This window comes from Sminthopsis crassicaudata, chromosome 3, assembly GCF_048593235.1.
Source record: "Sminthopsis crassicaudata isolate SCR6 chromosome 3, ASM4859323v1, whole genome shotgun sequence".
Classification (NCBI taxonomy): Eukaryota; Metazoa; Chordata; class Mammalia; order Dasyuromorphia; family Dasyuridae; genus Sminthopsis; species Sminthopsis crassicaudata.
This window is the reverse complement of record NC_133619.1, coordinates 581,275,961-581,293,418: the sequence shown is the minus strand read 5'-3', so window position 1 is coordinate 581,293,418 and position 17,458 is coordinate 581,275,961. Positions and strand designations below refer to the sequence as shown.

General features: G+C 33.3%; 1 protein-coding gene across 1 annotated transcript; it reads right to left on the bottom strand.

Moving 5' to 3' along the window:
• Positions 1-15,023: 15,023 nt before the first annotated feature.
• On the bottom strand, positions 15,024-16,061 carry LOC141562440 (olfactory receptor 52I1-like). The gene has a single exon (XM_074302477.1). It carries the CDS (start codon positions 16,059-16,061, stop codon positions 15,024-15,026), a length of 1,038 nt encoding a protein of 345 aa, XP_074158578.1.
• Between the last annotated feature and the right edge of the window lie 1,397 nt (positions 16,062-17,458).

Here is a 17,458-nt window from a genome sequence, read left to right as displayed (position 1 = left end):
GCACGTTTCAAAATGTTCATATATTATAACATAAAAATTATACAGTTAAATACATAAAAGCTGGAATATTAAAAGCACCCTTTGCAGATCATAATTCAATAAAAATTATGTTTAATAAGAAACTACAGAAATGTCGACTACAAGCTAATTGGAGAACGAACAACCTAATCATAAAGAATGAGGGGCTTAAACAACAAACTATAATAATCAGTCATTTCATTAAAGAGAATTACAATAATGAGACAACATATCAAAGCCTATGGTATACAGTAAAAACAGTGATCAGAAGGAAATGTATATATATCTAAATGCTTAGATAAATAAAATAAATAGAAACCAATGAATTAGGCATGAAATTAAAAAAAAAAAAACTAGAAAAAGAGCAAACTAAAATTCCCCAATTAAATGCTAAATTGGAAACCCTAAAAATTAAAGGTTAGATTAATAAAATTGAGAAAAAATATTGAATTATTAAATAAAAGTATGAGTTCATATTTTGAAAAAATACAATAAAATAATTAGTTAATATGATTTTTAAAAGAGAGAAGAAAGCCAAATTATTAATATTAAAAATGATATAGGTAAATATACCATACTAACAAGTATAAAATAAAAGCTATTATAAGTTGTTTTGCCCAATTATGTGTCAATAAATGCAACAATTAAATGAAATGAAATAATATTTGCCAAAAAACACTATGATTAACGGAAGAGGAAACAATATCTAAATAGACCTATTTTAGAAAAAAGAAATTGAACAGCCCATAAATGAGTTTCCCAAGAAAAAAAACATCAAGACCAGGTATATTTACAAGGGAATTCTATCAAATATTTAAGGACTAACTAATTCTTCTATTTTAAAAATTGAAATAATAGGCAAAGAATGGGTCCTGCAAAACTTCTTTTGTGAAACAAATAAAGTTTATGTTAGCAAATTTATAGTAGCTTAAAACTAGAAAGTAGACGCTTATTAATTGTGGAATGACTGAACAAATTGTGCAACAGTTATCACCTCTATACAGATATTTTACATATCTCTCTGAATAGATAAGGAGAAAGAATAAAGTTTTATCTCTAACCCTGGCCTGTTTCTTGACTCACAATTTCACATCCCCAGATAGCTCTTGGATATGTCAAAATGGATATCTCATAGGCAGATCAAGTTCAATTCAGTCTGTTAGGAAATATTTATAATGTGCTTATCATGCGTTAGAAAATGTGCAAAGCAGTAAGGATACCTAGACTGTGAGCCTGGCTTATTGGGTAAGCACTGGTGCCTTCAACGATAAAAAGAAAATTAGGAAGAGGAAAGAGCTTGGGAAGAAAGATAATTAGTGCAGTTTTGAACATTAAACTAATTAAACATTAAAATGTTAGCAAAGAATTAGAGTTTAAGTTGCCAAATAGTTACTTGGAGATGTGACATAGATGGTCAGGAGAGAAATTTGGACTAGAAAAATCGATCTGGGAATTATCAGTATAGAGATGATAGTTGAATCTATGAGAGTAAATAAGATTACCAAGAGAAATAGTATAGAGACAACAAACATTTATGAAAGTCGATGTACTATGTGTTAAGCACTTGAAGTACAAACACAAGCAGAAATAGATTGTCCCTGTCCTCAAGGAGCTTACATTCTAAAAAGGGAAGATAATACATAGAAAGTATCAAAAGAGCAGGATTAGGATAGAAGGAAAGGGGAAAGTTTGTTAGTTTGTTAATCACAGGCTCTGTTTACTGGGGAGGGAAGTGGGGGGTGGGGGGAAGCCAGACTGAATTTCTCTCTTCTTAGATCTTTTTATTGTTTTCATAGCTGAGGCTGGGTACCTGCAAGCTTTCAGTTTTCCCAAGTAATGTGATCTGTGGCAATGATTGTTTATTGGCCTCCTGGCTTGAGCTCTGTAAATTCCTGATGGTGTTTTGATTTGATGGTAACTGAAAGTTTAAAAAGACAGTTGCTGGACTGCTGTACCACTATTAGCCAACTGAAAGGGTCTGCAAGTTCAAAGAACTGGAGATTCACCTTTGGTCTGAGCAACTTACCCTGGTTATTCCACTCTAGATTTCCATCCTGAGCTGAAGATGATAAATGTGTTCTTGTTCTGTTACTGGGATTAGAGCCACACAGATGTCTCTATTGGAATATCTGTCTGGAATATTGAAATTGCCTTCTTTCTCCTGTCTTTCCCTACTCTAGTCCATCCACTAAACTGTTACCTAAAGGTTTCTTAAATGCAAATCTGATCTTGCCATCCCCTTATTCAAAAAATTCTAATGATTCTTCATTATGTCTAGGATCAAAGATATCAATTCCCTTATTTGGTATTTAAAGGTTTTTACAAAATGGCTTCTTATTGATTTTCCAGGTTTTTTGTACTTTATTCCCCTCCATGCATTTTATCAATCTACTTGCCATTCCACATACAAGATATTCTTTTTTGTCACCACTGGCTGTCTCTCCTAACTATATGTATGAACTTATCTCTGCAAATAGAATGTAAGCTCTTTGAAGGCAGGAATATTTTACTTTTTCCATATACATATATGTATATGTGTATGTATAATTACAGTTCTTTTTGTGTACCTTTTTGTGTGTTGTGCTTTTTATTTAGCACAGTGCCAAGGAAAACAATAGGAATTTAATATATATTTACTGATTCTTTGTATTTGGCAATGTTAGTCAATTTTTTTTAAAAAAAGAATTTTAAACTTTTAGAAAGAAAAATGAAACTCCATCCATTAGATCTGGAATGGGTAGAATAGCAAGTTCATAAGATAAAGAATTTTAAAAAGCAATTCTCTAGTTTAACTCCTATATTTTGCAGATTAAAAAAAAAAACCTGAGATTCAGAGAGACTTCCAAAATCACCCTGGTGACAGAATTTGAATCAGGGCCCAATACTATAAATAAAATATTCTTTCCAAGGGTAGTAATATATCACTTGATGAACAAACCTCTTTAGTACTGATTGTTATTGCCCTCTTATTCAAGACTTCAGCAGGATTTAAACTCTCATGGTTCAGTCACAGAATGATAGAAAAAGAAGAAGAGAAACTAGATATATAGTTATGGAAATTTTGCATTATTTTTATGATTCCATTGATTTAATTAATTATATTTGTTTGTGTCAGTTGTTCCTTGATGTTATCAAGAAACATTTTCCAACTTGGGATTTTGAGTGTAACATAAGCCAAAAGAGACATTTGGGAGTTTTAATAAATAACAAAAATTCCCAAACAATAAACTGAATTTCATTCCAGGTCCATTATTTTACTCATTATAGCTGGATATACCCAGGTTTACTATAATCAAGCAAATGGAAGGTCTTGTTTTATTTCTTTCAGCAAATATTTCAAGGCAATATCTTTTATCCTTCATGTCCTACCAAATAAAATCCTTGGATTTGACCTCATCATCACCAGTATTTATTTCTCTTCCCCCATCATAAATTCGACTGTTCATCATAAAGGAAATTGCATAAGCTTTGGTACTTAAGACTCATTTTCACTTGTTTCTGTCCCTTTTAATGCAGGGCTGAAACAAATGCAGGAGTAAAAAATGCCTTCCAAAACCTCCATAAATAAGTTTCAGAAGTCTAGTCAATGCTTTATTTTCCACCAGTTGTATTCCTTGGATTCAATTCCACTCTCAATGTCAGATATCTTTTTCCTCCCAAATCCCCAATTTTTCAGCTTCTTTTGGGTATAGACTCCCCCCCCCCCCAACAGTTTATGAGCTCCTGGAAGGCAGAGATTCCCTTCCTTTTTCTTATTTATATTCTTATAACTTATCACAGTGTCTGGCACATAATAAGACTTTATATTTTGTATCATATTTTATTCAATGAAAAGTAAATAGAAAATAAGCCACAGAATAGTATTTACAATAAAATGGAATTACTTTAAGAAATTCAGGATATGATGGCCACAGATTTACTTATAAAGGTTAATGAAATAGTTACAAACTTGATGACTAGATCAAAGTAGATTGCATAGAGCTTCATAGAACATGAGGAATGATATCAATGTCAAAAGATTTTAGACACTTCAGTGGAGGACTTAATATGTGTTTGAAAAAGCTTCAAGGATTCCTATCACTTAAAGATAAAATATAAACTTTTCTTTTTGGCACTTAATGACTTACAATCGGGCTACAACAATATTGTCAGACAAATTTCTAATAACTCTCCCTCACACACTTCAGGCTCCAGCTCAAATTAGCCTCATTATTTTTTCCTAATCTACAGCATTCTATTTCACATCTCCATTCTTTTTGAAAAGACTATATTTTACATCTAAAATATTATTCCTTTTAATTACCCTACTTAAAATTCTTGGCTTCCAATAAGACTCAATTGAAGTGCCAACTTCTACAAAAGACCTTTCCCTGATATCACTGGATACAAATACATACTTTCACAAACAAACATTTAAAACTACTTCATATTTACTTATTTTCTTTCTATTTAAGAAATTAAATTTACAGGTCACAATCCTATGTGCATGTTATATGGGGTCAAGTACACTATATGATATACTTTGCTAGTCAATGATCACATTAAACATGTTTGTACCCATCCACCCCCTTTCAGAACCAGAATTCTATTTGATTCATTACCTTATTTATTCTTATCCTGAGTACTAAGTAGTCAAAGAGTATTTTCTTATATTTATTTATAAAGTAATTGAAATTTTGGAACTATGCTCTAAAAGCATGTATACTCTTGGCTTAAATCTATATCCCCCAAAATAAAAAAGAAACAAAAAGGAACAGAAAACTTGTACAAAAATATTTTACATCACTCTTTTCTGGTGGCAAAGAATTGGAAATTGAAGACATGACCATCAATTGAGGCATGGCTAAATAACATGATATATAATTGTCTTGGAATACTACTAGGCTACAAGAAATGATGAAAAAGATGCTTTCAGAAAAACCTGGAGATGTTTACACAAACTGGTGCTGAGTGAAGTGAGCAGAATCTGGAGAAGATTGTGGACAGTAACAGCAATATTGGAAGATAATCCACTTTGAATGACTTAGCTATTCTCAGCAATACAGAGATTCAAGACAACTTTGAAGGACTTACATTGAAAAATTCTATCCATTCCAATAGGAAGAATTGATGAAATCTCAATGCAGATAAAAGCATACTTTTCAACCTTTATTTTTCTGTGTTTTTTATTGTTCTTTTACAGCATGACTAATATGGAAATATATTTTACATGACTACACGTGTATAGTCCATATAAAATTGTTTACCTTATGAATTAGGAAGATGGGAAGGGAGATAAAAAATTTGGAATCCAAAATTTTAAAAATGAATGTTGAAATTGTTTTTCAATGTAATTGGGAGAAAATGCAATACAAAAAATATTATGTGGTAAACACTATACATTGTTTTCAAAGCTAAAAATTAAAGTATACTCAAGCAGGGAATAAAATAATTGAAATGAATAATCTCTTTTTCATCAATAAGTCTCAGTCCCACCCCTTGATTTACAAAACAAACCAAAGAAACTTCTTTACTGATAAACTTTCTTTATTTTCACTTTATCTCAACCTTAATCTCATGCATTAACATCAGAGTTACTGGGCTATTCTTTAAAAACATAACAAGCAATAGAATATTACAGCAGAGTCATCTTTACCTATCATCTATAAAAGCTGGCCTTTTATTTCTGAAAACACAGTTCCACTATTTGGTTCTCTCAGAATGATAGTCAATATCATTCAAGAATTCTCTCAGAATAATAGTTATTATGCTATAATTTCTTTACAGCATAATAATTAATATCAGTTCTCTCAGAAAACATCTTTTCTGTTTTTCTGAAAGATAATAGTTAAACTCCTTAAAGTTTCTTGGGAAGAAAATTATCTTAGTACTTTTTTCTACATGTCTCATATAATCTTTCTCAACTAATGACAGTTTACAGTCTCTAGCAAATAAATGAAGGGCTGTTCTAAAATTCTATTCCTTTTTAAAGTGTAATGGTATCCAAAATCTCAGGAATTGGAATAGGCATGACAGTTGGCTTATATTTAACTACATACATTTATCTGGAATGTTTTCCATACTATATTCTACCTACTGATTTCCCTAGGATTTTTTTTAATTTCCAGTTAAAATCCCTTCTTTATTGGAAACCTTTCCAATCTTTATTGATTGCAGTGCTTTCCCCATTCATTTTTTATGTATTATGCATATTGCTTGCTTTTTTGTTCTTATTGCTGAGTTCTTTCAATTGATTCAATTGTGACTCCATTTAAAGTTTTCCTGGGAAAAATGCTGGACTGGTTTGCTGTTTCTTTTTCTAGGTCACTTTAGAAATTAAGAACTCAGACAAACAAAATTAAGTGACATGCTGGAACTCTGTCTTCCCAGAAATCAGCAGGAGTCAGGATTACTAAACGTCTTTATTCTTGATGTTTTATGATCAAGGTCAGGGGATTAGATCTAGCAATCTCCACACACACCTTCCTCCCTCCAATGCCATGAGAGAGAGAGTGTCTCAATTTCTTCTTCCTCCTCCTACTCCCCCCACACATGTCACTTCCCCATCTTTGTCCCACCAATCAAGTCAGCACAGAATAGCTGGGAGGGTCAACCTTCAAACAAGTTAGTAGAGAACCAATTGGCAATTAGTCTCACGTGCTCCATTATCCAAGTGCATTTGCTCAGTTCTAGCCCTCAGGTTACTTACAAAGTGTCTGAATCCAGATTGGAACTCAGGTCTTTCCAGAGACTAGGCTCTATCAATGTACTCATGTGTGTCTCTACATACATATGCATATGTATACATTTGTGTATTTAGATATTTGGATTTTACATTTGTCAATTCCAACATGAATCATCACTGATAATATGATTCTTCTTCCTTATTCAGATTGCGAGTTTTCTTATTGACTCCTGGATTTTTCATTTTAGCTCTGAGATAATGAGGTTCCATAATTTATATCCAATAAGTATCATTCACATTGGATTGCAAGATCCTTAAGAGCAGGAAATATCTTTTTTTTATCTCCTGCACTGAGTACAATGTCTGGCATATAGAAGCTACTTAATAAATCTTTATTGATTGATAGTTCATATATAGTTTCCCATCTCTCTCTTAGTAGAATGAAGGCTGATTGAGGAAAAACACTATTTTAAATCTTTGTATCCTCATTACTGTACTGTTTTGTCACATAGCATGTGTTTAGTGAATGGATATTGAATTGAATGAAGCTGAATTCAACTGAAAGATACAGAAAGCTGAAACAGATATGGTGATTCTGGAACTAGGCCCACAGAAGTCAAGAGTTGATTATTGACAGATATAGTAGAGATAGGGGAGCTTACCTATAAAACAAAAGCCTCCCTAGCAAGTGAAAAAGTGATAAGGGTTGTGGTGGGGAAGGGAAGGAGAAATGACTATTACTGAACCAGAATGGAGAGAATGGAAATTAGAAGAGGGGAGAAAGAAAATGTGGCAAAAATGAGCAACACTTAGATTTCTTTTCAGAGCAATTGGGAAAATCATCTCAAATATCATAATAATCATAGCTCATTATTTCTACATTGTTTTAATGTTTACATTTTCTAGGCAGCAACTTTGGGAAGTAAGCAGTGCAAGGCATATTATCTCATGTACTCTCAAATATATTATGTACTATCTCAAGTACAAAATTACTATTTAAGATATGGATGCTGAATACATAGGAAGCAGAAATTCTTTCAGATTTATATGCAAAATCAAGTTATCTGGGATTTCAGATAATCTAGGCATCAAAAATACTTAATAGTAGTTTCATTTTAGCCTTGATAAACTAGCTTTCTCTAAATAAGTAAAAGTACTTACCTTTTTTATGTCATGTACTCCTTTGACAACCTGATCAATTCTACAGACTTCTCAAGAGTAAAGGTTTTAAATAATATGAATCATCTTAATTCTGTTCCATAGATCCTTTGTGACTTGAGGTTCAAAATCCCTGATCCCTGTTCTAGTGGAAAATATATTTAATTTACCACTTCGCAGCTGCTTTTTATGTCAAATTTTAATGTTTCTGTCAAATACAATTAAGTTGAAAGACAGATATGGAAATATAATACCTTCCTGTTGTTTTGAAACAAACAAGATTGCATCACTTACCCTTTTGTTGTTTGCAAATAGAGTGTTTGTTAAGCAGTACTTTTAGTGTAAGTTAACATTAGAGAGTATAAAAACAAGGTAAAGTCAAGATGGCAGAGTAAAGACAGAGATTCGCCTGAGCTCTCTCCCAAATCCCTCCAAATACTTTTATATAATGACTTTAAATAAATTCTAAAGAAGTAGATCCCACAAAAGGATGGGGTGAACCAATTTTTCATCCCAGGACAACTTGGAATGTCAGCAGAAAAAGACTGTGAACCAGGGTGATAGTGGAGCACAGTCCAGTGCAGGCCTTGCCAATGCAGCCCTGGCCCTAGCAAACCAGCAACAGGTCATGGCCTCTATATCAGTGGCAGCAGTGGCAGTTTCCAGACTTCTCAGTTAGCAGATATGAAAGGCAATTTAGAAGGTTGGAAGCAAATATTTTTCATATCTGAGTGAGAATAGAGGACAATTCAACATAGGTTGCACCAGCACAGCCCAGTTCCCATCAAACTAGGAACAGGCCTTTAATTTTTTTCAAGTGAGTAGGCAGGGTGGAACTAAGATGGCAGAGAGTAGACAGGTCTTTGATCTATTCCTGGCTTCCCTCAGAACAATACCAGATGAAGCCTTGAACTGGCTTTGGAGTGGCAAATCCACAAATATTTGGAGTGTACCAAATTTCCAGCAGAAGATATTTTGGAAGAACTTTAGGAAAGGTCTGTCTCAATCAAGCAGGAAGGGAGACAGAAAGAAGAAGAAGAAGGAAAAAGAAGAAAAAGAAGAAGAAAAAGAAAGAAGAAAGGAAGAAAGGAAGGAAGGAAGGAAGGAAGGAAGGAAGGAAGGAAGGAAGGAAGGAAGGAAGGAAGGAAGGAAGGAAGGAAGGAAGGAAGGAAGGAAGGAAGGAAGGAAGGAAGGGAGGAAGGAAGGAAGGAAGGGAGGAAGGAAGGAAGGAAGGAAGGAAGGAAGCAAGGGAGGAAGGAAGCAAGGGAGGAAGGAAGGAAGGAAGGAAGGAAGGAAGGAAGGAAGGAAGGAAGGAAGCAAGGGAGGAAGGAAGGGAGGAAGGAAGGGAGGAAGGAAGGAAGGAAGGGAGGAAGGAAGGAAGGAGACATCAAGACATCACAGGTATTAGTTCAATGTGAAGCAATGATATCTAAAAAGAAAAAAATAAAGGGTGAGAGAGGAATGTACTGGGGAAAAGGGAAAGAGAGAGGTGGAATGGTTTAAATCATCTCACATACAGGGAAGAAAAAGCTTTTACACTGGAGGGAAAGAAAGAGAATATTAAAATTGCTCAAAGAGAGAATAACATGCAAACTCAAATTTAATTGGGAATAGAGATCTATCTTAACTATAGGATAGTAGGATAGGAGGGGATAAGTGGGGGAGCAGGTGATAGAAGAAAAGCCAGATTAGAGAAAGGGGTAGTCAGAAGCAAAATATTTCTGAGGAGGAACATGGTGAGAGGAGGAAAACACAGTTAGCAAGAGTAATTGTGAAGAAAAAAAATGAAACAATTTTCTTTGATAATGACCTCATTTCTCATACATAAAGAACTAAATCAAATTTGTGAAAATAAAAGCCATTCCCCAATTGATAAATAATCAGAAGATATGAAGTTTTTAAATGAAGTAATAAAAACTATCTAGTTATCTGAAAAATTTCTCGAATTTACTATTGATTGGAGAAATGCAAATTTAAATAATTCTGAAATATTACTATATACCTATTAGACTGTCTAATAGAACAAAAAAGGAAAATAACAAATGTTGAAAGGGATGTGGGGAAAATGAGAATACATATGTTACTGGATGGTGAACTAATTCAATCATTCTGTAGAGCAATTTAGAACTATGCCCAAAAGGTAATAAAACCATGTATACCCTTTGACTCATCAATGTCACTATTAGGCCTATATCCCAAATGAGATTTTAAAAAGGAAAAGGACCCATATATAAAATAATATTTATACAACTCTTTTCTGGACAAAGAATTGGAAATTGAAAGAAAACTCATCAGAGAATGGCTGAACATATTGTAGAGTATGATAATGATGGAATATTACTATTCTATAAAAATTATGAACAGAAAGACTTCAATAAACTGATTAGAAGTAAGATTTGCTGTTTTTAAAGTAACATCAATATTATAAGATGATTATCTGTGAATGACATAACTATTATCAGCAATACAACGATCCAAGAAAACTCTGAAGGTGTTATGTTGCAAAATGCTATACATATCCAGAGCAAAAACTAGTCTGAAAGCAGAATGAAGCATTTTTTTTTACTTTTTTTGAGTTGTTTTTTTTTTGTGGAGATCTATGTTTTGTTTTTTGGTTTTTTACAATATGGCTATTATAGAAATATTTTGCATGAATATGCATGTATAACTCAAACTGAATTGTTTGCATTCTCAATGGAGGGGTAGGAAGGAGAGAGGTAGAGAATTTGAACTCAAAGTCTTAAAAACAAATGTTAATTTTTTTTTACATGTAACTAAGGGAAAATAAAATACTAAAAAAATAGAGTATACTTAGAAAATTTGGTATTTAGTAGAACATCCTATTTTCAATTGATTTAGACATTTTATATCAACAAATTTATCAAAAATATGAATAAATTTATGTGGTATCTCTAATCTTTCCACCAGCATTTCCATAAACATTGTGATTCCAGCAAGAATTTGTACAAAATAATTGCAAGTTTTTCAGAAACACTGATAAACAAAAACTATATTTTGACATAGCAATAATCTTCACAGTGGGAAAGATTGCTACCAGTTGTTGAAATTTTTTATATAAGTTATAAAAAGTGATATAATTTATATTAAGTTAGTTTTCCAGAAATAAAGTTTTTAGAATTATTATTATGTTATTTACTACTGTGGAAAGAATATTGTGATATTAATTAACAAATCCTAATGAATCAGCATACTATAATAGCTTGTACTGAGGAAAAGGGGTTCTGCTATTAAAGCTATTATTGTTTAAAGTGACTATCTATACTTATAAAAGATATTGTTCTGCTTAAATTAAAGATATAGCTTTAATCATCAAATTAAATTTTGTTACTTGGTTTCTTGGTCATTCATAATGAACTCCTCACACAAGATCAGACAGAGAAATATTTTCTCCAAATTTAATGACATACACTAACTACATTTATTCGCAATATTTGGAGCATTTTTTTATCCTATTATACAAAAAATAATGATCTTTGCTTACTTTTTAAAATAATTTAGTTAAGAAGATTCTAGATACTAATGAGCATGAAAATGGCATTTAAATAGAAACTTAGATATAACAATGAGTATTTAGTTGAGTTTGGTTAACCAATGGTATTACCTTCCTTTATTTACCTGAAAAGAAGAATTTGCAGCATAATCTCTAATATGTGAAAGCAAAATCAGGATTCAAAACTATTTGATGTTAGAAATTTTGTTTAACTTGTACTTTTATTCAAATTACATAATGTAATTTCTCATGAAATCTCTGTGCTATTTCATTACTTCTGAATTTTCATTGTTCAAAAATATACTTGCTTAAGGAAAGGTATATTGGTATTTGTGATTTGAGATGGTTATTAAAATTTCTAAGACTTTTATTTGAATGGGATATGTAATTTTTATATATTTCTGAGTACTATTATGAGCTAACTTTCTCATTAACTAAGATAGACATTAATGTAATGAGTTTTATGTCATGGAACAGATTTTGTGGTTTATAGTTCTTGAAAACTGATAATTTTGAAGCACTTCTTTAAACTACTACAATTATTCCAGTAGCAAGATTTATTTTAGTTGTTGGACTATTTGAAAGACAAAGTTTTCCTTTGAACTTTCTCAGTGTTAAAGTATATTGAAACTGATACTTTGGAGACACGTCAGTATCCTATACAGTATAGTATCACTGCCTACAGCCATGTATTACAGCCAATTAAAACTAAGCAATCTTGAATATTGTTGTCTTCCTTGTCTAAAGTTCATGTAAGGTTTTGATTATTCTTGGAAGCACAATTTAAAACAGGATACCTTTTTAATAAATTTTTTTGGGAATGGGGTTAAATTAGGTTAGTTTTTCTTTGAGTCTTAATGCATGTGATTCTATTGAGGTTAGGTAAAATCAACATTAGAGCTTAGATCTTTAAAGAAAACTGATATTCATACACATGGGGCAGAACATAGGGAGGAAAACAAAACAAATTATGTAACAACTAGGATACAGACTATTAAATACAAGTAAACCAGGATCAATAAAAATCAAGAACCAAGATATCCAGGGGAATTTCCAGTCTTCTCATCCTCAACCATCACATGGTGATGTCAAGGACCAGGATAGTTTCAATTTTTCTTACTAATTAGACTACATAGGGGTCATGACATACAACATGGTATCATATAAAATAGACAAGGAGTCCAATAACAGGAAGAATATTTTATGTATATAATACCCCCATAAGAACACCAAGTGTAAACTGTCAAAAAAAATTGGAGAATATATCTGTATAGGCATGTTTTCATGTGACTATATAAGGGGGGGGGGATAATTTGGAAAAATGAATACAAGGGATAATATTATAAAAATATATATATAAAAAAATAATAATCCTTTCTATTGTATTTGCCCCATCAAATGACATTGTAGAAGATTAATAGGATTTCAATATAAAAAGGAGGTTGCCAACTATTTCATTTGCTTTTCAAGGAACATAAGGCTTCTACTCCTGCCATTGTATTCTCCCAACACAAACTACAACCCTGGAATCATGCTAAATAGTGAGCTTCCTAAACTGAGCCAGCTATAACCATCTAACCATATTGAATTTCCAGGACATTTCTCATGACTATTGCTATGCACTGTATAAATATTTTTCCTATTATGATATTTATGATATCTCATTATTTTATTTTATTAATTTATGATAGCTCACTAAATCTCAGTAGCCCTAACTCTGACCCTGGTTTTTTACCTTTTCCTCCAAGAAAAGGCTTCCATTGCTTTGTGTCTCCATTTTACATTCCTATGATCTCATCTTTTCCTGGCAAAAACTATCCTATATGTGTAGCAATTATATCCTTTATAAGTTCTTGGGATCCTTATCCCAGTTTCCACTTTCCTTGGCTAGTCAGGTCCTTGACAAGGCTATATCTCCTTTCTGTTGTTGTTAGTAGTGCTAGGCGATAGGGTTGAGTAATTCTTCCCTAATGACAGTGGTCAAGTCCTAATTCCAGTATTTTCCCCAATATCAGGTGGTAGTGATTAGCATTCCAGTTTCATATAATCAATTAACATCAATTGGTTTTTACAAATGAATATTTACTGAAAATATATAGGAAGAACAGAAGTATACAAATATTTTCCCTCATACAACTTTAGATCTTGAGGAGAATGAATTGAACTTCATAACACTTTCCATGTAATATTCACAGTGCTTTCAAATGTGGTAGAGCAGTTGGAAGAGTCTCTGTGATTCCTTGTCAGCAACCCTTAATCTAGTTCAATGCTGTGTAAAGTCTAGGCTAGCTCCCTGGAGGTTTCAGAATCAGCCAGAGTCAGGATAAGCAAAAATCCTTTGTCTTGGGGGAAAAGTGAAGGAGATGGACAAAACTGCCAGGAGTCTTGCCAAGGATCATTGATTCTAGAGTCCAGAATCTCCACACTTTTCTCCTCTTGGTCCTGCAGCCAACTGAGTCTGTCTTGTCTCACTCCATCCTCTAATCCCGCCCACAATTACCTGTATACACTAAAAAATTGAGCCAGCATGGAATAGTGAGAAGGGCCATTTTCACAAACATATGCTAATAGAGTTATTGTCCAATAGATAGTTAGCCTTAAGTGCTCTATCGTTTGATTCAAGCACACCTTTTAAGAGTTTCAGCCCTTTACAATGCTGTGTGAATCAGGTCCCTTAGGACTTCAGTCCTTACCCAGCTGAGCTTTATGTCAAATCTGACATGGAGTCTAGTTTACACATACCTACCAGATTACTTTCTCAACTTTAAAGTCTCTCCAAACCCAAACTCAAAACACTTAGTCCAATACTTCATCTAAGAATTTTTAAATGGATAAAATAGGCAGAAAAAACAGGATTATGGGCACAGAGGTTACACTGAGGCAATATTGTAGTAATGCTAAAACCCAAGGCCTCACTCCTAATTCAGAGGCTTATAGCACTCTTCATCCAAATTTAGCTACAGAAGAAAGAGTTCATAATGATTTGGCTGTGAGCATTTTCAGTATTGGCTCAACACACAAACAAAAGGCCCCTTGTCTTTTCCATGAGGAGACCAGAAACAGTATCTATACTTGCTCTGAGGCTCACATGGGATGATGTCACCAGAACAGATTAATCATACTTATAAAGATTAGGCTCAAAAGTACCCATGCTATGTACTGTCAAAAAAATTATAATTATAAAATTAATTTTAAAAATTAAAAAATAAATATAAATAAATAAAATAAAATAAAGATTAGACTCATTGATGAATCCCAGTTCCTCATTACATAAGAATGTTACTTCCTTGAGAAAAGAGATTTCTGTTCTATTTTTTGAACCCTAGCAAGAAAGACCTTAGTTTAAAAAGTCCAAAGTCTCCCAGTGCATCTGGGGTCATCTCCAGTCATCGATTCCTTGCCACTGCACTCAGATAATCTTGGATAAAAGAATGAGGCTAATGACTTTGCACAGTTTCACCTCACTTAAATCCAACTTACTCTCTGGTCAAGATATCACTCTCCTGATACCATTGGTCATCTTCAAGAATGAAGAACAAACCTACAATAATCTATATGAGTCAAAACCACAATGACTACATATCCTACCTCTATCAAACCAGTCCAAACCTAGTGATAATTAATGTTTCTATAAGGAATGAAATAATTTCAATATTTCACTTTACCCAAAAGTCAGATCTCACATGTAGATCTTGTGTCTCCCATCATAAACACTTGTTTAGGTCTTCTTTCCTTTTGGGAGTTTACAGAATGATGACATGGGAGGGTGGTGACCATTGTGTTCCAAACTCCCTGCCATATCTTCTTAGACCTCAAACCATAGATGAGGGGATTCAGAGTGGGTGGAATAACAAGGTACAAGTCAGCTAGCAGAACCTGAGTATGCACAGGAACCATATCCTGACCCCACCAATCCACGTAGACAGATATCAACCCAGGTAGATAGAATAATGCCATGACCCCTACGTGAGAACCACATGTACTAAGAGCCTTCTGCCTGGCATTCTTAGAGGAAAGATTAAATACTGCTTGAAGAATTAGACTGTAGGAGGCAGTAATGAATGTCACATCAATGCCTACTACAACAGAGGATCCTATCAATGCATAAAGATTACTAATTGTATGGTCAGCACATGCCAAATTAGCCACAGCCATGTGCTCACAATAGGAATGAGGGACTGCACGTGAATTACAGTATGGTAGATTGCTCACCATCCAACTCAATGGGGTCAAAGCAATAGTAGCTCTTACCACAATTGCTACATTAATGCCCAGAATTTTCTGTGGTGTAAGGATGGTATTATAGTGCAAGGGTTTGCAAATGGCTACATAACGGTCAAAAGCCATGGCTAGCAGAAGCCCTGACTCCAGGGCTGTGGCTGTATGAACAATATACATCTGGGTAAAGCAGGCAGTGAAGCCAATGGTACCATTGCCTGACCAGAAGATACTCAACATCTTTGGGGCTACAGATGTTGCCATGATAATGTCCACACCAGCCAAAACACATAGGAAATAATACATAGGTTCATGCAATGCAGGGTCCATCCAGATCACAGTCATGATGAGGCTGTTCCCCACAAGGACCATAGTATACATGGTGCTGAGGAGGGCTGCAAGCCAGAGGTGAGTCTTCTCAAGTCCTGGGATACCCATAAGGAAGAAGGTGGAAGGAGGTAATGAAGTGTGGTTGGAGTCTAAATGTAACATCATTGAGTAGACTTCTTTCCTATAGATAAAGTCACAAAAGTCAATAGTGCCTAGAGAAATAATGTTAAGTTGGAAAGAAAAGTAGAATTATGTGAAAAAATATCAGTGTATCTGTCCAGGCATTCACTGATTAACATGGTAAACTCTCCTGAAAATAGCCCATGAAGAAAAAAAAGAAAAAAATACTCAAGCAATAAGTTTTAGAGGGAGGATTTGAACTTATGTCTTCCTGACTTTAAGTCTAGCTTTCTAAAGTAAATATCCTCATATGTTAGATATTGCATATGATTTGATTTCTTAGTCTAATATAGTTACTTTTATCACATACTATTGTTATGTTCAATGAATATTTCCTGTATTCAATAGTGCTAGTTGCAAGAAATCTAATGTGGAGGAAGCTAGGTGACATAGTAGATAGAATTTTGATCTGAATTCAAATCCTGCCTCAGACACTAACTAGTTTTGTGACTCTGGAAAATTAAAATTATTTCATCTTCAATTTCTTCATCTATAAAATTAGGAAAATAATAGTATGCATTTCCCAAGGCTATAATAAGAACTAGTGAGGTAATGTTTAAGTACATTACAAATTAAAAACCCTATATAAATTCTAGTTTTTCTTGATAATAATAATGCAATATACTATGTATTGATATGAACATTGTACTTTGAAATTGAGATGATTTCCTGTGATTTAAATATGAAGTTATCTTGTTAATGACATGAGTAGAAGATGTAATAAGTTTTCTGAGGCCCCTGAACAATTGACATAAATTCTTCTACCTGAAATGTATATTAACCGGGTAATGTGAGATAATAGGAACCATGGAGATTTTGCTTATCTTGATTGCCACATTTCCCTTTCTTTTCTATTTGTCTTTAAAGAGTCAATTTCCCTATGTTCTCTCTCCATTTTTGTTGTTGCTATTAAGCCTTTAATAACAAGAACACATATCCTTTTTTTATATGAACCAGATCTAGGGGTGGGAATGAATTCCATAATATGTGCAAGAAGGTAAACAATAAGCAGGAATCAGAGCAGCGAGTAGATTAGATACCATTTCAGAGCAGAATCTGACTAGAATAAATCAAATTAATTCATATAATAAAGAAAAATAATTCCTAATCCTCAGCATTATTTCTTCTAAAATGAGAAGGCAAATGAATTACCTAAAGTCTACCTTTTCCATCTATGCTTGGGAGTTCAACTGGGTAAACTTGGCTTCTTGGATTGGAAGAATAACATTACAAGTTGTATGAATGAGAAAAAAAAAAAAAAAACAGTTGATCAAGAGCCTCACTTACTCTTCTGGCTTATCATGTTTTATTGCCTTGTTTATATACTTTTTATGCTTATTCCTGGAAACTTACATGGTACAGAACATACTCAGGATAAA

Coding starts and splice junctions, on each gene's coding strand:
- LOC141562440 (XM_074302477.1), bottom strand. CDS start 16,061: ATGTTACATTTAGACTCCAACCACACTTCATTACCTCCTTCCACCTTC.